The sequence below is a fragment of the Aotus nancymaae genome, unplaced genomic scaffold (assembly GCF_030222135.1).
Source record: "Aotus nancymaae isolate 86718 unplaced genomic scaffold, 86718_ANA_hifiasm-v0.15.2.pri h1tg000040l, whole genome shotgun sequence".
Classification (NCBI taxonomy): domain Eukaryota; kingdom Metazoa; phylum Chordata; class Mammalia; order Primates; family Aotidae; genus Aotus; species Aotus nancymaae.
Window position 1 is genome coordinate 25,316,047 of NW_026988454.1, and position 23,060 is coordinate 25,339,106.

Here is a 23,060-nt window from a genome sequence, read left to right on the forward strand (position 1 = left end):
TATATACTGAGAAAAATCTCTTTGTCTAATAATGTAATTGGGGACCTACAAAATGTGGAAAGGTGAGTCTGGTGTGGTGGAAACTCGGTATCTGGGTTGTTAAATTAGACATCAAACCTTGGGCTACTCATATAACTTGTATGGAATTCATGCTTCCCCTCTGCAGAATAGAAGGGTTGGACCTAAAGTTCTCAGATCTCTTCCAGTCCTCATGTTCTACAACTCCAACTAGGCATCTTCACATGCTCCACTTCAACAGATTGCTCCCGTTGGGACTGGGTTGCTCTGACAATGGAAGACAGAATGACAAATTTTCCCATCTACTTTTAGATGTAAAATTTAAACAACCCTTTACCTGAATTATCTGCTAACCGAAATCTACCACAGCAGAGATGCCGCCGCCACTGTTTCTGAACATTCTCCTTCATAGCACAGTGGAAGATGAATATAAATAAGCCTGTGACAAAAGAAAATATAAATATTTATGCCAACTGACACATCTTTAAAGAGAAATCTTATAAAATACACGGATTCATTTTAATTTTAAATTTTTTACATCTAAATCACTAAGAAACAAAGATCTTAAGGAAATGAATCTTGCAGTATGTAGCAGACACTTTAATCCTTTAGAAGAGAACACAAAGGCTCTGATAAAACTAGAATAACCACTGGGATCTGATTCTGTCTTTGCCTGTTCCGCTCAGCATTCATTATGATTTCACCTAAAAACCAAGCTGAAATAAGCAACATTCAATTTTAGAAGTATTTAATATTTCCCATATATTTGTCCTAAAATTATTATTATACTTTCCATATATATTTTAACCAAAGAGAAAATGGAAAACACACATAAGCTCATCATCTGTTTCAATTTGTGTATTCTGAGCTATTTTACGTATGTATATTGTAGTTATACTCATAGTATATTAGCTTGGGCCATAGAAGAGTGGTATTTTTGCCGGTGAAATATGGCCCCAAATCATCAAAATCATGTGGCTCCACCTGGCCTACTTTAGCTTTCCAAGTTTTTAACACAGAAATATTTCCATAATGAGAAATAGTCTTCATATTTATAGTCACTTTGTGCCTATCAAAATCTAACTGTGTCATTTGTGTCTTAGAAGCCAATCCCTTTTAACTTTTCATAGCATTTGCTTCTGCATTTTAACCCTCTTGTTGAGGTGTCATCACTCTTTCTCTCTATTCAGCTATACTTGGTTATTGCCATTAACTTACAAATGTACTGTTAAAACACTTTTAAACAACAAACAAAAAATTCCTCCCTTAACCTCCAGTTTTCTTTCAGTTTCAACCTCTTTATTCCCTTTCCCAATAAAACTTCTTGAAATGGTTAACTTTTGCTGTCTCAGCTTTTTCCAACACCTTCTCTTCTCTGCCCACTCCAAACAGATTGCTATCCACATCCATGACCCCACAACGACTGCTCTTATTAAGAATGGTGGCAACTCCCTTGTTGCTGAGTTTCCCATGACCACTTTACTAGACCTTTCAGCAGCACTCAACACAAATGGCCCTTCATTCTCAAGGTCATTTTCTATCACTTTTCTTCCTAATTTGCTGTAGATTCCTTCTTGGTCTCTTTAGTAGATTCTTCTGCTTTACTCTATAAAGGTTTACATGCCTATGACTTGTAATGTTCATCTCTTCTACGGTTACACTGTCACTTTGGGTACTAACACTTCTAAAATATAAGCACCACATACTGATTTTTATATTGGTTCTGTTCCTTTCTCTCCTCTACCTCCAAACCAGGATCCCAACACACACTGCTCATAGGACATCTTCACTGGGCAGTATTTCCAATTGGCAGCATCTCACATCCCAGGTGTTCTGAAAAGAAGTCCTTGCAATCATGACCCCCAAACCACACACACATCCTTTTATTTCTCAATGTGTCCAGTTCATTCCAGCCCAATACCATGCTGAACACTCTTCTTCCAGGTCTTTCCATAACACGTTCCTACCTATCGTTCAGGTCTCAGACCAACTGTCAACTCCTCAAAGAGGCCTTCATCAATTGTTATTTATTTTTTAATTTTAACATTTAGTCACTCCCTTTCACATACCTATTTGTTTCACAGCACTCCTCAGTACCTAACATTCTTGTATTCCTCATTTATTCATTTATTCCTTTGCTTGATTGTCTCTTACTAGCAGATAATAAGCTCCAAGAGAACAGGGATACTTGTGTATTCAATACTGTGCTGGCTGTTCCAAGAACTAAGTAGGAACTTGACAAATGTTTATTGATGGAATGAATGGTAAACAAGATCAATCAATCATGTAGTCTATATGAGTTAATTGAATGCTTACATGTACACGCTAATGTGTTAAAAATGTGTTTGGAGATGGGGAGGTTAAAAATAGGAGTGAACAGTCAAATTAAGAGGTAATAGGAGTGAAATGAAAATACATTTAAGGGAAAAGTTTCTGAAAAGCATGCAAGTAAGTTGCTGAGATTGTGTCCCCGTAAAATACTAAGCAGTATATCTATATAAGTGAGGGGGTTTTAGGGGATCTAGGGCTTGAACTGAACCTTAAGTTCAGTAGGGCAGTGAGGGAAGTTTCCAGGAAGGGTAACTGATTCAGTGACTATTTATTAAGCACTGCTAAGCATGAGGCACTGAGTTTTAGGAGTTGGAGATTCAAACGTGAACAAGGTAGACAATCCTTGTATTCATGGGGCAAAGGGTCTAGTATGGAATGGCACAAAACTTATGACACTCCTTTTAAGGGACCATTAAAAGTTATATGTTCCTCTTGAATATGGAGTATTCATTAAGAAAACTACATTGTAGCTTGTACAATGGAAAAAGTGGAAAAAAGTCTTAATAGTACTCTTTTTAGATATGTTTAAATTTGCAAAATATGTCTAAGGTTATGCTTACATTTTTTTTTTTCAGTATAAAGATTCAAAGTGGCCCTTAATTTTCAGAATAAATTACAAATGTTAATATAGAAAAGGAGCTTGCTTAATTTCTACATGATGGGTCGTGATCACAGTAAAATGACTCTAGGTTGATTCTACTTTGGGTTTAGCAGCTTGTTGTTTGGTGATTAGCGAGCCCTGAGCACAAGCCCTGATACTTAACAGGTGCTGTCTATAAATTCCTATTTAAATTACTAAAGAATCATTACATATTTTGACTTGCAGAAAAATGTCACTGTGAAAGTACTGACTACTTTTGGTCATTGATTTCAAATGGATGATCAGCTCATACAAAAATTTCTGGGAAATTCAAATATGTTGATCTCTGAGAGGTATAAATAAGGCATGCAATCACCTAAGTAACACTGCATTGTATTTATATTACTATGTCATTTGATATTAATATATGGTTATATACATATTCACATACATATGTTATTACTATATAATTTATTACTAATACTTAATTGGTAGTGAAGTAATTTGTAAAGGAAATAAATCCTAGTGATCTATTTATTCGAAATGTTATATCAGATAGGGTAGAGAAGTTCCTTTTTTTTTTTCTTAAGAGACTGGGTCTTGCTGTGTTGCCCAGGCTGGACAGTGGTGCAACTGTAGCTCACTGCAGCCTTGAACTCCTGGGTTCAACCAATCCTCCTGCCTCAGCTTCTCATGTAGCTAGGACAATAGGCACGTGCCACCACACCTAACTAATGTTTTGCAGAGATGGGGGTCTCACTATGTTGCTCAGGCTTGTTTAGAATGCCTGGCCTCAAACGATTCTCCTGCCTCAGCCTCCCAAAGCACAGGCATGAGCCACTGTGACGGTCTGGGAAGTTCTAATTTAACAAAAGAAAAGCTCTAATAAATATGATGTATAAATTTCAATTATTTAGAAAGCAAACAAGCACCTCCTGAAAGTCCCTGTGCTCCACGCTGGGGAGGAAAAGTTGGAGAGGGCGCCAGCTACACACTGGCCTGGACTATGCTAGGGCATGACAAGTCTCAGAGTAAGGAAAGATTTTTCCTCCATACTCAGAATCCCTCAGAGCAGGCTCTGCAGGCTGATCCTCCTTCCCAGGAAGTAGGGAGTGGATATCATTCGGTTAGGATTTCATCCTTACACTCTACATGACTAAATCTCATTGCTTTTCAAGCCTTTCCATACCTACCACATTCCCTAACCAGGTTGCCAATACAGTCAATCCTTTCAACAAGCACTTTGAATAAACAAAAGTGTATACATAATTAGAATTGGTTACTAGATCCTTTTAAGTTTCAAAGACGGAGGTGGCAGTTACAGAGTAGAGTGGATTGAAGGAAGCCTGAGTTAAGGTCAATAGAGGCTACAGATGAAGGAGGTTGCAGACTAGAGGAGGAAGTCCACAGTGTCTCAGCTTAGTCATTTTCCTTTAACGGGGTCAGATTTCCAGAATTTTTTCTTGGAGGTATTTTTGTCATACAGCTAGAAATATAGGTAACTGTGTATTCTTAAACAATTGTTTAACACAGTCACATTTTAGGGCCGGAGGGGATTATAAACTTAAATGAAGGTCTTTTGTTCCTAGGCATTAATCCAGACATGATTATAGGGCCTCACATTGAGCAAATGATTAATAGTTGCGGGTAGAAGTAGAAATTGCTGAATGTTACTTCCCTTAATATACTACTATTCCTTTGTAAAACTTAGTAGTTTCTCTGTATGTTATACATCCTGGAAAAAAAAATTCAGAGGTTGTGTCTGGTGTTTTGAGAACATTAGAAAAAAATTATAGATCTTGGTGTCAGAAGCAAAACTAAAATCACAAACTTTAATATAGTTCTACATTGACAACCAAGAAAATCTGTTTCACTTCTCATTCCAGTCTCTGTTTCCTTCTTTGTTTCTTTTTTTGGGGTCGGGGGGAAACAGTCACTCTGTTGCCCAGGCTGGAGTGCAATGGCGTGGTTTAGTTCACTGCAATCTCTGCCTCCTGTGTTCAAGCAATTCTCTTGCCTTAGTCTCCTGAGTAGCTGGGATTACAGGTGTGCACCACCATGCCCAGCTAATTTTTGTATTTTTAGTAGAGATGGGGTTTCACTGTATTTGCCAGGCTGGTCTCAAACTCCTGAGCTCGTGGTGCACCCACCTCGGCCTCCCCGAGTGCTGGGATTACAGGTGTGAGCCACTGCACCCAGCCTCTGCTTTCTTTCCATCCTTTTTTTCCCTTTGCTAATCTTCATACCACCTAGGAAGAATATGCTCTTCTAGCCTTCTGGAAAGAGTATTAAGATGTGACTGGGACCAGAACAATCAAGTTTTACTCTTCATAGTACCTGAAGCTCTATTTAACACTGCCCATAAAAGGTGGAAGCTAAAATAGCCCAAAAGATTGAATGCAGAGGTAAAGCTTTTACATTATCCTGAAAAGCTAGGGCCAGTTTCAAGAAACCTTCATATATCACAAAAGGAAGCTCATGATAGACTTTTTTGGTACGTTTTAGCCTGGAAAACTACCACTTTGGAGAATCCAAGTCAAAGTTCCTTAGAATTAGTTTCCTTAGCTTGATAACTGCCTTGATTCTTTATTTGAAGAATCCATTCCATGCTAGAACAGTAAGAAAAAAAGCTTCACACTTGTTAAATGAGTAGATTTCTAATCAGACCCCTAAACTCTCAACCCACCCTTAACCCTGTCTTCACTTCTATCTTTCACTAACCAGAGGTATATGCTTACCTTAAAAAAAAAAACTATAATTATGAATTGAAAATGTTTTAATTCTCAGTAAAATTTTCAATTTTGTCATTTAAAATAATATTTTTAATTGTAATGGCAAAAGGGTGTTGCAAGCAACACACAATTGCTGAAAGTGGGCTTATGGGAGATGTTAGGACAGAAAATGTATTAAATGCCAACTTGTCAAATACTCCTAGAGAAAGACTCTTATGGGCCAAGGCTGATTCAGAAAATACAGTGAAGGAAGATGGCAAATAAATAGCCAAGAAGGTTTTCTAAAGTCGGAATGAGAAACATTCTGAAAAATCTCAAGTAGTGAATTTAACTTTTGATATCTAATCCTTTCATCTACCAGAGAACACATTCAAGTAGCATGTTTGAAAAATAATAATAAACCTACTTCTAAGTATTGGCATTACATTCACTGTAGATTATATGGGCTTGTGTTTAACCTTGGTCTTGTTAGAGCTATTTAACTATTAAAGGGGGAAAAGATACACTTAGATATTTAGGCTAGAAATTTGGCTCCCACATAGAATTCATTCCTTTCACTTGTTTGAGGCAATGATCCATGGCTTTCTAGGGCAAATGTAAAATGAGTAGCCAAAGGGATGTTCTCATATCTTCTTGGTTATCAACAGTTAAAGAATTGCTAGATACAGTTTCTTTAGAGACTATACAGTAAAACTCGAGGCAACACACACTGTCATTTACTTACTGCTCTAAAAAGTCCCTTTGAAGCAGCATCTAGGTAGAGAGGGGGGAAACAGACAACCTTGGGTCCTCATCTCTTAGAGTTCTTTAACAACTAAAGATCACTGACACTTTCAGCAGAATTATCATCAATAAACTGGATGAATATTCTAAGTTGACTTTTTCTTCCCCTGGATAATAAATATCCAGAAATACAGTTAAAGGGAAGACTGCAGATATAGATAACTTCAGGAATGTGAGATAGCATTAGAGTGGGTAGTAATGACCAGTGTCTTAATCAGGTCATGAGCATAACATACTCTGGAAGTTTTTTGTTTTCATTTTCTTTTTTTCCCTGAGACAGGATCTCACTCTGTCACCCAGGCTGGAGTATAGTAGCATGGCCATAGCTCACTGTAACCTTGAACTTCTAGGCTCAAACAATCCTCTTGCCTCAGCCTCCTAAGTAGCTAGGAATACAAGCACACCTCCACACCTAATTTTTCTATTTTCATTTTTGTAAAGATGGGGTATTACCAGGTTGCCCAGGCTAGTCTTGAACTCCTGGCCTCAAGAAACCCTCCATCCTAGGTCTCCCAAAGCACTGGTATTACAGGCATGAGCCACTGCACCTGATCAGTTCTGGAGTTTTGATGAAAAAAATCGGTCAAGAATTAGTTATAGCAGATATTTGAGCAGAAGTGGCCACATACTCTAAGTACCACTGATTTTTGACCAAATTGGTCTAGATGATCTCTGAGCTCCTTAGTAGCCTGTGTCCAAATCTTTAAACAGCTCCTCTTTTCAGTTGTCACACAGACACAGTCAGCTGGCTATGGGGCTGGGGATCTTCAAGGGTTTATGGCTGTCTCTCGAAACTTCTTAAATCCTCCTTTCATACAACCAAGGTGCCCTTTAGAAAATTATTTTTCTGTGGCACAAAATGCCCTGCCAAAGGGTGAGTAATTTATTTCCTTGCAGTGTGTAATGTCTCAGCCAAACTGATGTTTCACTTGTGAGGGGTTGAATTGGTGGGTCATATCTTTACCTTGGCACCAATTCAATATGTGTATTGTGCATGTGATTATGTAATAGCTCAACTTTCATGAGGTTCCTAACCTCAGCCTCCAGTGGCAAGGGAGACTTCACTGACATTTAGCATATTTCACCTCATACTTTGACTTAATTTTCTTAGTTTACCAATAGAATAATAATAATAATCTGCATTTCTCTAAATTACTTATGCTGAATAAGGGTAAGAGATTAACTTATCCTGCACTCATTTAATGTATAGTTAGTGACAGCTCTGTTTTAAATGGAAGTAGACTATTCTCTGCTGCATAACAATTTGCATACCATAAAATTTTCTGCTTGTATTCTAAAGAAAATATTAAAAATTGTAATATAGTGATATGCCAGTTTCATCCTGGAAAGCAGCGAAAATAGCAAAAGCAGATAGATGTGTAACTCAACCATATTAAGAGAAGGTACATTTATTTTTTTAATTTTGGCAGGAAAAAAATTTCAACAAAATGTTTACTGAGTAACTTAATCAAATGAAGTAGGTGACATGGTTTGGCTCTGTGTCCCCACCCAAATCTCCTCTTGAATTGTAACTCCCACAATTCCCACACATCGTGGGAGGAACCTGGTGGGAGGTGATTGAATTATGGGGGCAGGCATTTCCTGGGCTGTTCTCATGATAGCGAATGAGTCTCACAAGATCTGATGATTTTAAAAATGGGAGTTTTTCTGTAGAAGCTCTCTCTTTACCTGCTGTCATCACATAAGATGTGACTTGCTCCTTCTTGCCCTCTGCCATGATTGTGGGACTTCCTTAGCCATGTGGAACTGGAAATCCAATTAAACCTCTTTCTTTTGTAAATTGCCCAGTCTCAGGTATGTGTTTATCAGCAGTATGAAAATAGACTAATAGAGTAAATTGGTACCAGAAATGTGGTGCTGCCCAAAAATGTGGAAGCAACTTTGGAACTGGGTAACAGGCAGAGATTGGAACAGTTTGGAGGGCTCAGAAGAAGACAGGAAAATGTGGGAAAGTTTGGAGCTTCCTAGAGACTTACTGAATGGCTTTGACAAAAATGTTATAGTGATATTGACAAGAAGGTCCAGGCTTAGGTGGTCTCAGATGGAGATGAGAAACTTGCTGGGAACTGGAACAAAGGTGACTCTTGTTATGTTTTAGCAAAGAGGCTGGTGGCATTTTGCCCCTGCCCTAGAGATCTGTGGAACTTTGAACTTGAGAGAGATGATTTAATCTGGCAGAAGAAATTTCTAGGCAGCAAAACATTCAAGAGGTAACTTGTGTGCTGTTAAAGGCATTCAGTTTTAAAAGGGAAACAGAGCATAAAAGTTTGGAAAATTTGCAGCCTGACAATGTTATAGAAAAGGTAATCCCAGGAGAAATTCAAGCTGGCTGCAGAAATTTGCATAAGTAATGAGAAGCCAAATGTTAACTATCAAGACAACAGTGAAAATGTCTCCAGGCAGCCCCTTCCATCACAGGCCTGGAGGCCTAGGAGGAAAAAGTGATTTCGTGGACCAGGCTCAGGGTCCCCATGCTGTGTACAATCTAGGGACTTGGTGCCCTGTGTCTCAGCTGCTCTAGCCACAACTTAAAGGGTACAAGGTATAGCTTGGACTATTGCTTCAGAGGGTGGAAGCGCCAAGCCTTGGCAGCTTCCAGGTGGTGTTGAGCCTGTGGGTTTGCAGAAGTCAATAACTGAGGTTTGGGAACCTCTGCCTAGATTTCAGAAGATGTATGGAAATGCCTGGATGTCCAGACAAAACTTGCTGCAGAGGTGGGCCCCTCATGGAGAATGTCTGCTAGGGCAGTGCAGAAGAGAAATGTCGGGTCAGAGTCCCACAGAATCCATATGGGGCACTGCCTAGTGGAGCTGTGAGAAGAGGGCCACCATCTTCCAGATCCCAGAATGGTAGATCCACCAACAGCCTGCACTGTGTGCCTGGAAAAGCCGTAGACACTCAATGACAACCCATGAAAGCAGATGCAAGGGAGGTTATACCCTGCAAAGCCACAAGGATGGAGCTGCCCAAGACCAGGGAATCCACCTCTTGCATCAGTGTGACCCAGATGCAAGACATGGAGTAAAAGGAGATCATTTTGGAACCTTAGGATTTGACTGCCCTGCTGTATTTTGGTCTTGGATGGGGTCTGTAGCCCCTTTGTTTTGGCCAATTTCTCCCATTAGAACGGCAGTATTTACTCAATGCCTGTATCCCCCACTGTATCTAGGGAGTAACTAACTTGATTTTAATTTTATAGGCTCACAGGCAGAAGGGACTTGCCTTATCTCAGATGAGATGATGGACTGTGGACTTTTGAATTAATGGTGAAATGAGTTAAGACTTTGGGGGACTGTTGGGAAGGCATGATTGGTTTTCAAATGTGAGGACATGAGATATGGGAGGGTCCAGGGTGGAATAATATGGTTTGGCTGTGTCCCCACCCAAATTTCATCTTGAATTATAACTCCCACAATTCCGATGCATCATGGGAGGAACCTGGTGGGAGGTGATTGAATTATGGGAGCAGGTCTTTCCTGGGCTGTTCTTGTGATAGTGAATGAATTTCACAAGATCTGATGACTTTAAAAATTGGAGCTTTTCTGCACACTCTCTTTGCCTACTGCCATCTACTTAAGATGTGATTTGTTCCTCCTTGCTTCCCACCATGATTGTGAGGTTTCCCCAGCCATGTGGAACTGTGAGTCCAGTTAAACCTCTTTCTTTTGTAAATTGCCCAGTCTCAGGTATGTGTTCATCAGCAGAGTGAAAATGAACTAATACATGCCCTGACACCACAGTAGACCCAGCTCAAACACTTGCTCCAACACATCCCGCCTCCATAACAGTACACAGTGACATTGCTGATTTTAAGATGCTCCCCTGCAAGCTAAATCTAAGAGGGACTAAAATGTGTTTAACATAGTTTTAGCTTTCAGAATGTTGCTTTGCATTCTAAAGCTTTAGCCATTATTAAATGTTACAATGATAAGCATCCATTAACTATAATATTGTATTAACAACAAGACTCCTTACTCTAATCATTCTAGAAAAATAAGTTTACTTTAATGAGCAAATCAATGATGAGTATTTTGTAGCAGTAGGCTTCCTAAATTTCCCTTGGCTCTGTGCATATCTCTCTAGCTCTTCCATCCCCACCACAGTCTAAAATATTAGACCACCTTTTCCCCAACCACGTGAGAGTCTCCTACCTGCTCTCCCTACAGACACTACTGGGCAACTCTAATCCATTCAGTACCTTATGTCCAGCTTTACAGTGCACATCCAATCATATCACTCCACAAAGACTTCCTATTGTGTTTATAAAAATCAAATACAGAGCCTTCTGGTCTAGTCCTTGCCTCTCTGTTGTGCCTCTCTGCTTTGCCACTATCCTGCCCTTTCATTGTTCTCAGGATATATGATTTTCTTTTAATACATTGAACATACACTGTAATCACCAACTATAGCAAATTTTTTGCACATGAAATGCCCAGTATCTCAAATATTATTCTTCCTACTCTTACTCCCATCTTTCATCTAGTCAATTCCTATCGATACTTCTGATTTCAGCTTAGAAATCATGCTTTTGGTAACACATCCTCAACATCACAAGATAATTTTTATATAGCAATATGTTTAATTAACCTACCTGCCCTACTAGAATATAAGTTCCATGAGGCAGAGGGACCACGCCAAGATTTTTGGTGGAATGACAAATACCAAAAAGAGAAAAAATTAGACATAATGTAGTTTGCCTCCATACTATCTGACCTCCTTTTGCATTCACTGAATCATTTCTTTAAGTTGTCTAAATTCAACATGCTTCTTTTAATAAAACATATACTTCTGACAACAAAGCCTCTCTTGGAAGATTCTGAAATGAGTCACCAATAAAAACCATTAAGTGAATTTCCATAGCATCCTAAGAGGTTTTGGCACAAGCCTGGGCAATAAGCAATTGTTGGTAGAGATTCATGCGCTCTGTATCACTGCCTTTTAATTTAAATTTTCTTTTTGGGAGGTGTTTAATATAATTAAATGTGCTGAAATCTGTTCTGAAATTACATTATTTAAAATCAGTCTTAAAAGTCAGTGATTTATGAAGAACACTGAGTTGATGATGGTTTACATTTTTCCCTCCTGACAGGGGACCCATGCTGGGGAAAATAAAACATCCTAATTCTCATTAATGGAAACAGAGCTGAACAGACAACTGTAGCTGTTGAAGGTTATTGAAACTGCCAGGAAATTCTAAAAGTAAAACCAAGGTTGGGCTGGCAGATCAATGTGCCTTTTATGTACAATCCTGAAATATAAAACCATGGAATTTCTCATGTTAATGGATACTTTTGTCAATATTTATTTAGGCACTTTTATGTTGTATATTATAGAAGAGATTAAATAGAGGAATACTCATTTTATAGAGCTAGATCCCAATAAAGATATATTTATATGCTACATACTCATTTTCCAATTTTTGGAGATGCACTTGAGGCTTATTATTTTATTGACTAAAGATAATGAGCCTGCATATTTCCTTTGTTATGAGACAATGGACTCAAATGAAATTTGCTGAACTGTTTAATACACATTTATGCCAGAGGCATCTCAGATTGGATTAGGCCATCCCCAAAGCCTCTTTCTCCACCTAACAATCCATTAATTTACCAATCATTAAGCACCTATCATGTAATAATTTTTTTTTTTTTTTTGGTACTTCACAAGCCAGTGGAAGAGCCTGGAGGATAAGCAGTAAACAACTCTCCCCTGCAGATAAGTACAGACTTTCTTAAAATACACCTGCAGAGAGTGCCCACCTTGGTACCTCATTTGGTGAGTAATACAAAACTGCTTTCCACCCCAGCTCAGATATATTCAGCAATTTCCTCCCCAGACATCTACAACTGCAAGAACAATAGCTTCAGTTAAGCCATTTGCACTGCTCTACTCAAAAACTTTCTAAGCATTCTAATTTCTATTGGAGTGTTGGCCCCACGGTGCTTCTGCACATTAAGGAGTTTCATCAACACCACAGGGTGTATTTAAAATCTTAAAGAATGTCATGTAATTATCTAAAAAGACAATTTATATTCACTTTGAGCTTAAAAGTTAAATTCATTATTAGAGTACACTAAGGTATATATTATAGAATAAGAAGTATGACTGCAAGCTCTTTGAAGGAAGTCTGGTATTTTTATACAAAGCAGGCCATTGACAAATGTTTGTTGAACTGTTGAGCTAACTGTGAAAAGTTCAACTTATCTCACAAAAAGATAAAAGTTTCTGAGCTAGAGTGTCGGTATTTATTCTGAAATCAAAGGAGCCAAAGAATCAAGGTGAACTGCTTGTTCTTACATAGACTCTAAAAGTTCTTCTGGCCATCAATGGTAAAACTACAGGGGACAAGGATCTATGAAGAACGCCAACATTCAGCAAAACTGAAGAAGATAAGGTGCCTGTGCATCCCTTTAAACTCCCTGTTCGGTTCTCAGTTAGATACCTCCCTTGCTCCATATTCATTCATGCAATAATATGCATTTACAGAGTACCTACTATCTGCCAGGTACAGTGTTCTAAAGTGCTTGGGATATATCACCGATAAAAAGCCAAAACTGACACTCTACCTCATTTATCTATTCAAGCCCTTTTTAACAAGTGACCACACTGCACCTGGAACTATGTTCAGCATTTGGAATAGTGACATATAAACTTAACATGGCATCTGTCCAAAAGTCAAGCTGCTTACAAATATGACAAAATTAGAAATCAGAGACTGTTCATGTACAATTTATCTTACCTTGTAACGAATTGAAGATGGAGAAGAGGTAGAGGAAGGGGATATTTAAGGGTCCCCAGGCAAAGAATGCAAAACCCCATGTCATTCCCAACAGAAACGTCAAGCTAACCACACTGCGCAGGTTTCTTAACACTTCTTCTCTCAGGGTCCGGTTGCTTCTCTTGCCATTTCTCCCACAGATCTGTACCATTACTACGATGAACATGGCAATGTTCAGAAAAAACATGATTCCAAAATACCCAGCACAGGTCACATAAAATATGACTGGATCCTGAATCCAACAGCTTAAAAAAGAAGAAATGAGAGAGAAAAAAAGAGATTTATTGCCATGTCCTGTTTACCTAAGACTTTTCTCTGTTTAGTTTGGACTACTGCAGATTTTCCTCTCAAATGCCTTTAGAAAGTCATTTTACTTCCGTGGACCTCAGTTTCTTCTTAAAACTCTTCATAGATTTTGTGTTCATTTGTTATTGGATGGCCATCATCTTAATATCTAGGTAAGCCAACATTACAAAGACGACAAGGTGGCTTCCTGAATTCTGAGTTGATATGAAAATATGCTTGGTTGACTCACTCCAAGCCATGTCTAACCTCCTTTTCTTTTGGGTGCCTGTACACTAAGAATGGGAATTTTAAAAACTCCCAGCACTTTGGGAGGCCAAGGTTGGTGGATCACCTGAGGTCAGAAGCTGGTCTCAAACTCTGACCTCAGGTGATCCACCCTCTTTGGCCTTCCAAAGTGCTGGGATTACAGGCATGAGCCACTGCTCCCAGCCAATGTAAATGTTATCCATCCATGAAATGTGCATAGATACGTGGCATCATTAGTCCCATTTCAGAAATATGCTCTTTATTCATTCAGTAATTTTTTAAATCAACATTTATTTATTGACTACCCATAGTGGGATTGATAAAACATAAGAGTACTAACTGTCCAACTGAACAATATAAAAAAACCTTAATCTCGACGATCTCATAGTCTGAAGAGAACTTTTGAAATTGTTTAAGAACTTGATGATTTCTCCATTCTCTAAATTTCTACACAACACTCCCATTGGCATTGAATTTTTCACTGTCTGATACTGCTATTTAACTCTCTTGAAGATGTGGGTAGGTTTGAGGAGGTAAGAGTGTTATGAAATCTCCTGAAATAGAATGGGTCTTCTGAGGCTAAAAAATAGTGTCGTAGGCATTTTCTCAATTCCTCCATATAACAGAGTACAATGTTAACAGGAAAAAGAGTCTCAAACATTTCAGGGCATTCAACTGAATTAATCTGTGATGTAGCAGAGACTTTGGCTGTCATGTGAATAAACATCAGTGTTTTAAAATGAAAGCCTTGTTATTGGCATGGAAATTAGCTAATGCTAAACGTTAGGAAACAAAGGATATCTACCCATCACAAAAATTTTTTATTACTTACAATTCATCACCTTTTTCTTTTCCGTAACTTTCTTTTCCATAGACTTCATTTTTGTTTCTGCTCGCTAGAATAATTGACACCACTAAGGCAGGCAAACCTGTTATAAAACACCATGACATAAACTCTTTTGAAGCATCTAAAACTGCTTCATAAGACTGATAATGACAAGTAAAGAAAAGAGATGAAAAGAAGAGAAATGCAAGCAGGCCAACATTCCATATCCCAGATTCAAACTTCTTAAAAATGGCAACTTGGATAACAACAAAATCACCTCCTTGGGGTTCAATGTCCAGCTCTAACTGGCAACAATCCAAACCTACTCTTAAAGGACAGATATTTAAATAAAATTCTGTTTGCATAGTGGGACTCACTAGAAAACTAGAACCTGATTTGTATCAAATCTAGAACTAGTGAATGTGGTTTCAATAATTAAGCCTTATTATACTGCCAGAGTTTAGGCAGATAAGTCATTACAGCCTATTTTGCCTCCTTCTATATAAAGAAAACTCTAGAAAAAGTGGAGGAAAAGCAAAGGGGCTATGAAGTCTTTGTTTCCTTCGCTGGCTTCACTCTCCAGAGACTGAATAAAGTATTTCCAAGAATATCTCAGTGGGGAAATGTTACGACAGGTAACTTAGGTCCCTGAAGAGTGCACTTATTGCCTCCTAAGGTGGTGTTGAAAGTCTTGAAAATGTCTCCCACTTTTATATTTCCATCTGAAACAGATCTGTGAGAAAGCTCTAAAATGCTTGGCTCAATATGAAACCTGCAAAAATAAAGGAGTGCAATAGCAAATTTCAAACAGGCTAATACAACCACCCATGTCTGACTGAGGACTCATGTTATTATAAAAAGTTCAAGGCAGGAATTCTGTAAGTATTCTGGTTGCACACACAAACATAACATTCTTTCTCTGGTTTCTAAGACATAGGCATATGTCTGCGGATGAGTGTAACCAGCCGTCTGAGCTGGCCTTTGTATTTTAAAGCATCATGGAAAAGCACCACTGTCTGCCAGCTGCCTCTTCACACTTGGGTGGGCTGGCTCTGGGCTCTCTGGGCTCAGGAAATAAGTTTGTGGTGACTCAGGACTGAGGGCTTTTCCTTTACTCGTGTATGTAGTGAGTGCTGTTGAAGAGTTTCAAAAAATATAGTTGTGAAGATGTCCCTTCCTTAGGCTATGTATATCTAATTCACGTCATTCACAACTTTGAGGTTACTCTTAATGGTACTATTTTTTTTTTTTTAAATAAGAATTTTTCTTATGAGAATCTTGCAATTTTCATGATGGAAAAACAAAACCAAAAAAATTTTAGGAGGCTTACCCCAGCCAATAATGCAGAATTTTAGAATGTATCGGCGAATGTAAGTGTTAAATACTTTAACTAGAGCAATGTACATGTGAATTGCTTCCAGCCCCATCCAGGTAAATGTTGCCAGAAGAAAGAAATGCAGCAGGACTGCAATAGCAATGCAAAGTCCATCCACATTGAAGGAGGTGATCCAGCCATCTAGGAGGAAGAGGAGATTCAGGAACAGCAGGGCTGTGCTCAGGTTCATCAAGATTTTGGAGGGATAATCTCTTCTCAATTTCCTAAAAAATGAAAAAAGAAATCTATGGGAGAACTAATACTGTATATCAATCTTTTAAGCACAGGGCTGTATAAATTCATATCTTATACAACCCTGCAATAAGATACAATAGCACCAGCTTTCTGATGTGGTTCTGCTAAAGGCGGGGTGTTGGGGGACAGGGGGCTAAAGATATTTATGAGTATTTAGTAAATTATAAAGACTTTTAAAATATTAATTTTACTTCAAAATTGTTTCCAATTGTTTATACAATTCCCAGTTGGGTTTTTTTTTTAATCCTGGAAAAATTCTAGAGTTACAAGAATGGTATTTTTATTAAAAAATAATTTCCTTAAATTATTTGAACTTTTTTGATTTTTAATGAGTTAAGGACCTTAACAAATTCTGTTTCAGGACTAATTTTATAAGATTATAAAACAAATTTTTTCATGTTTTACAATACAGAAAGTACCTTATATAATTTTTACTTAAGTGTTAATCATTTCTAACATATTTGAATGCACTTTATAAACAGAAATACGGTAATTATACATTAAAATTCTATAGCTGGAAAATCATGTTCCATAATATATTTTATGAGAAACATGAACATTAACATTGAACCACCCTACATGATTCACAAAGTGTATAAATGTTTTTCAAAGCTGAAGCAATTTTCTTATTCACATTTGGAACAGTTAGCAATGGGTTTGGCAGATTAAAAAATACTTACTCAAAAGCAACATATGTCAGGAGAGTTACTGCTGAAAAAACTGCAGATATTCCACACCCAATATAGGTGATGAAAGTAAGGACTTTAGTGTTTCTTGCATCTAACTGTGAGGCACTTCTTGAAAGGTCCTACATAAAACATGGGAAGCAGCTGTAAGAATCTCTCTTCTCATGAGAATGGTTGTTTCCCTAGAAAGTTCACTGTTAACATTAAAGCAGTTCACTCTCAGGGGCCAAAATCAACAGTGCAAATCAATATTAAAATTTTTATTTATTGCATTATTTTTGATCAATAAATAAAAGAAAAAAATGCAGCTTTACTTCTGGAAGTGATTACACATACTATTTTTTTATCATTACCTTCTTTCCAAAGCTCTTTGCACACCAGTATAACCTGAAGATCCAAACCACAGGACCCCCAAAAGAAACTGGAGAGGAAGTAGTTGCTTTGCATAATAAACCATTAGGCCCATGCCTAACATCTGCAGGGCTGGGGGCACCCACCAGTTCAAATGGAGACCACGGTAGTCTATATGGCCAAACCCTCAAGCCTTTAGGTTCCTTGCCAGGTAGCGAGGGGCTCAGCCAGAGGCTGGTGCTGGTGCTGTGACTGCTAGGCTCTAAGAGTGGTGCTGAGATTCCTAACCCTGGTCATTGCAATGCTTGGTATGTATGAGGTGGGGCAGTCTTTATTTTCATAAATGAGATACCACTAAGAGTTTTGGGGGTCATCTTTTTTTTTATTCCCACAGTACTGAAAGAATACAATTTAAATTGTTCAGCGCTGTTGCAGAGTGGAAAGAACTAAATACTTTCCAGTGAATTAATATAAAGTACTAATTTCAATGTGCTAAGGGAGAGTTACAAAGTTTGGATCTGGTAGGAAAATCTTTTGCTCCTTAAATGGGAGATTGGTATAGGAATAAATCTTGAAGTAGAACCAATCACTCAATCCTGGTTGGAGGAGAAAGCTACCTCCATTATGCAGATGTTCAAAAATTGAGTGTTCTTACAGAAGGGATGTATTGAATATCTGGTGTAAACTTTCAGGTTTTAAATTATAGAGAAAATGTTTATGATTTTTCTTCTATATTTCCTTCTAAATTTTCTTTAATTTTCACTAAAATGCCAATAAAATCTGCTACTCACACACAGGCCTTGAGAGAGAGAGAGACAGAGAGAGAGAGAGTGTGTGTATGTGTGTGTGTGTGTGTGTGTGTGTAACAAGGAACTGTGGGTTAGTTTCAGGTTTTATTGATGCAGTAAAGAACACACACAGTATCTCTGCGACATCAAGAAATACACAAAGGAATGGAATTCAGCAGAGGCAGAGGCTCAGAGTCTGAGGGAGATTCCCCTATCTTCTTATCCCAGGAATCTCTCAAAACACTGGGAGAACACGGGGCTCCTAGGGCACATAGAATGGGGTTTGAGTCAGTGCCACCTGACTCACAGATAGGCTACCTCAACCAATATTTTGGTTACTACAGGATTTTATTAGCCCAGAGAGATGAATCATGGTCTTGAGAGATTGCCAAGTGATGTGTCACAACCTCTTGAAAAACCTATGGTTGCTATCTAGGCAAGGTAGTTGACTTGCATATCACAATTAAACCCAGAATTTCAAATAGAAACTAAATAAGGCTGTTTACTGATACAGATTTACACACAATTGCATGTTGTTTTGCTCTTTTAGAGAATGAAAATATGAAAACATTTATATTACGATATAGCCAATATGAAAATGTACTAATCTTAAAAATATGAAAACCAGTTTTAGTACAAAGAAATGTAGCAGAAGACATTAAATTCTTAAGACATTTGCAAATCAAAGATATAATTACAGGTATGAGGTGCTTTTTTTTTTGGCTTCTCATATGGTGAATTGGTGAATGTGTCATGGGACAATGCAGACTCTGGAAATATTTTACACAAAAGAATAAAGAGTTTCTGAGTCACAAAAAACTCTTAACAAAGTCTTGGTGGTCTGGAAAAGCTGAAAGCGTAAGAGAAAATCACCAATAAAGATAAGTTCTAGGAAGATTTTCCACCAGCAATTTTTAATATCACAAAAACAGACAAGGTGGAAAATGGAAAGATAGCATGAAAAATGCTGATTTTCACATATATATTCATAAAATTAACCATTCAATCAGATGGCAGCAGAAAAAAGAATATGTAATTAAAAACTCATAAAATTTAGACAATATATGAGGGAATTGGCCATGTGAAGTAGGGGGCAGGCAAATTCTGGCTACATATAAATTATCTCTGAAGAGTACATTTTGTTACTGTTATCTATTTATTTAATATTAGACTTACAACATGCACATAGTTGAAATATTTAAATGAATTAAGCTAAATTTTACATATCTGAATGAGTAACCATGAAAAATAAGTGTTCTCTGAAAGAATGCCTGCTATCACTTTTGCAGAGAAGAGAACATGGTAGGTAACTGAATTTTCTTGTATAATTACTTAAGGAAAATATGCAATAGTGAATTGTTCATTTTCACGCTCTGGCAGCAAAGACAAAATATTCATATTTTAGATAGTTAAACAGGTGTCTTCTATGATTCATCACCTTTTTAAATGACTTGTTCTTACTCCTGGGAGCATTTATGTACTTGATTGTCAGGAAAATTACAACTTGCAGGGTTGCCATATGACAATGACCATTTACATAGGCTGAGTAGATTCATGAGCCAAATACTACATCCCACAGATCCTTGTGGCTTCCTCCCAGTCCCCACAGGAAGAAGGGTGCAAGATTTAAAGGCAGGGATAAACAAAACCTGACGTCTGTGATTCTAATTTGAAAGCTTTATTGTCTCAGCTCACATTACTCCTATCTCCTATTAAAAAAACAAATGTGGTCCCTTTATGAAAACCATACAGAAACAAAGGCTATGCTAAAACCCAGATTTATACCTTCAGCTTTTATCCGGTATACTTGTGATTTGGCAGTTTTCTGGACAACAGAAAACTGTTTGCAAAATAGTATACAGGATAAAAGCTAAAGGTATAAATCTATGGATGAATTCCAACAAGTCGCTGGATGTGTGGTGGGTCTTAAAATTTGGTGGGATTAAAAAAACACACAATGATGCAATCTAGTTTTTGTTTTAAACTGTGTGGCAAGCTGGCTAATAAGATAAATAAAACAGGGGTATGGAAGAAGGAAGGAAAGAATGATATATAGAGGTCCAAAGGTGACAGAAACATCATACCCTCATCTATTGCAGATCTGAAGTCTCATTCTAACCCTAGTCACTAGTCTGTCTAACAAACTGCAGTCTCTAGGAGAGAGATCACTTGGTGCAGTACGAGGTACAAAATAATGTTCAAATATATTGAGTGAATGACAACATAAGGAAAAATTCTTTTTGATTACACTATCCACAATTCCCTTCCATGTTAGTAACACCCAACATTTTCTTAACTTTCTCTCCCTCCCCGCACCTGTCTCCCTGTTTATCTCCTTGATGCTGTTGCTCTCTTAATTCAAGCGTTTCATGGGGATTTTCTTGTTTCTGGAATTATTTATCATCACTGTTAATGATACAGGAAAAAAAAGTGAGACAGTTCTATAATTACTTTTACATATTTTTAATATGTGATCTTTGCTAATTAGATTCTTTATTAAGAATTAAGATTCATGATACAGATGAAAACTATCAGGAAATAATTCCCAAAATAAATAATCTAAAAAGGTGGACTCACAAAAAAGGAATATGCCATCCAAAGTTATAGCATGTCCAAACGAGGTTAGAAATTCCCCTCTTACCATCAGAACTCCAAAGTGTGTGAAGTGGTTACACAGGCAGACTGTCTCATTTGCATCTGAATCTCTGTGTGCAACACATCCTGACGTGTTCCATCCTCCAAAACTTTCTGTTGAAGGAATCAACAAACAGTGTGAAAACAGCAAGTAAGTGTCTTCTCTATCATGGATGAGAACTTCTATAGAGAAATTTGCCTCAGTCTCTTCTGCCATACAGAGTTTATCTCTAAAACGGATATCATTATGAAAGCTTTCAATGCTTAGAATAATTTGGATTCCTGGAATCATCAAATGTTAGTTTCGGTGGGCAGTTAGAAGTGATCTAATCAGTGGGTTCAAACTCAGGAGGTCCACAAATGATCCAAGTGAATTTTTAACATATTTTAAAATGAACTTCTATAAAGAGAATATCCCTTTTCAAATACAGTACACACTAATGAACTCTCGGGGGCCAACAATTTTTTTCTGAGGGTTAATTTACATTTTCGTGAAGACATAAGAACAAAGAATGTTTGCTTTCTTAGAACGTCATTCAGTGGTCATGAATGGGGTAGCTTATTGTAAATGGCTTGGACGCACCTTATCTGACTTTTATGGTATAAAATGGAGTATAAGCAACGCATATTGTCGAAATACTGAATCCATTTATTTAAATAATAGTTTAAGATACAAAGTAATACTTTTAACTACGTAAATGAGTAAAGATCTTCTCAAAATTATGCAACTAAACCTCTCCACAAAAAAACACCTGTCTTGCTGTGACAAAGACTGTCAAAAAAAGAAGTTTTTGCCCTTTTCAGGCTGTTTTCATCAACGAAGCAACCAGCACTGATATCAGAATGAATCTGGCCACAATAATCCTCACCAGGGATAGACAGAGAAGCTTCTTTATTTGTACTTCCTTTCAAAGAGATTTCAACACCTTATGCCTACTGATTGACTCATCCCTTAATTTTGCCTTCCTTTCTTGACTGTCAAATCTAATTCAGAAGGCTGTTCTTCTCTTTCAAGTAATATATGTCCATTATAATCATTCCTATACTTACATTCCTTCAGTTAGCTTCTCACCTCCCTCATAACTGGAGGTCTGGAAGCTGGATTTTAAATTGTCTGCCTTAGATCAAGTAATCTCTTCAAATGTGTATTAGGAGAATGAGATTAAGTGCACGTCTACTTTCATCAAAAGTAGCAATAAAAATGTATGCTGTATTTTACAAGTAACTGATGTCAAAGAGGTTGTTCAACTGAAAAAAAAAATGAAAGAAAACATAGTGAAGTCTGCCTATTTCTTCTTTCAATGACTGAAAAGTTACAGAAATTAGAACTGACTTTCCAAGCTACCTAAACTAACTTTGCAGCTCATTTGCCATTTACACTTACATTGTGACTCACTCTGGTTTGGGGTGGAATTAAAGGAAACGGGGGTATCTAACAATGTTTAAAATTCAGTGTTATCTATATTAAGACAACCAATATTTTAAAACTTACCGTTTTTGTTCAGATCCCAGAAGGCACAGATGGGATGATGCACTTCCTATATTAACATAAGAATAAACATGTGAAATTGTGTTTAAATGTCATGATTTAAATATGGCAAAAGAATAAAAACACAAAGGGTTTCACAGAGAAATAGATTAGCATTAACATGCCAATATAACCCGAAAATGTCAGGCGATTCAGGGGGATCTTCTCTCCCACAGAGACTTCAAGAGAAAATCTACTCTAACCTCATGAGGAATCATACTACCTACCCATTTATCTGTAGGTTACTACAAATGTCCCATCATTAAATATACTGATTCCACTCTCATTCTTAGCATTTAGCAAAGCTCCTGAAACTACAATTCTACATCATCTTCAACATTCTCCTTTATGTCTGGGTATTTACATAAACAAATTGAAAACAAGGACTTGATGAGATATCTGTAGACTCACGTCCACAGCAGCATTATTCACAAGAGCCAAAAAGTAGAAGCAACCCAAGCATCTATTGATGGAGAAATAAACAAAATCTGGTATATACGTACAATGAAATACTGCCCAGCCTTAAAAAGGAAGGCAATTCTGACAGATGCTGCAGCATGGAAGAATCTTGAAGACACTGTGTTGTGAAATAAGCCAGTCACAAAGGACAAATACTGTATGTTTCCACTCGTATGAGGTACTTAGAGTAGCGAAATTAAGAGACATAAAATAGAATTGTGGTTGCCAGGTGCTATTGAAAGGAGAGAACAGGGCAGGGGTATTTAATGGGAGGAGAGTTTCAGCTGGATAGACAGACGGTGGTGATGGCTGCATAACAATGTGAAGACACTTAATGCTATTGAATTGTACACTTAAAAATGA

At 37.5% G+C, this 23,060-nt stretch overlaps 1 protein-coding gene across 9 annotated transcripts in view; it reads right to left on the reverse strand.

Annotated features, from left to right (window-relative positions):
* The window catches only part of ADGRG6 (adhesion G protein-coupled receptor G6), a 140,714-nt gene that overhangs the window by 11,755 nt on the left and 105,899 nt on the right, over positions 1-23,060 (reverse strand). For all 9 annotated transcript variants that reach the window (XM_012474508.2, XM_012474509.2, XM_012474513.2 and 6 more), the window contains 7 exons: positions 22,203-22,248; positions 20,718-20,824; positions 16,932-17,059; positions 15,952-16,220; positions 14,628-14,724; positions 13,205-13,488; positions 356-457 (listed from right to left, as the gene is read on the reverse strand). In XM_012474508.2, the coding sequence (XP_012329931.2) occupies positions 356-457; positions 13,205-13,488; positions 14,628-14,724; positions 15,952-16,220; positions 16,932-17,059; positions 20,718-20,824; positions 22,203-22,248 (1,033 nt within the window). The remainder of the gene's footprint in view (positions 1-355; positions 458-13,204; positions 13,489-14,627; positions 14,725-15,951; positions 16,221-16,931; positions 17,060-20,717; positions 20,825-22,202; positions 22,249-23,060) is intronic.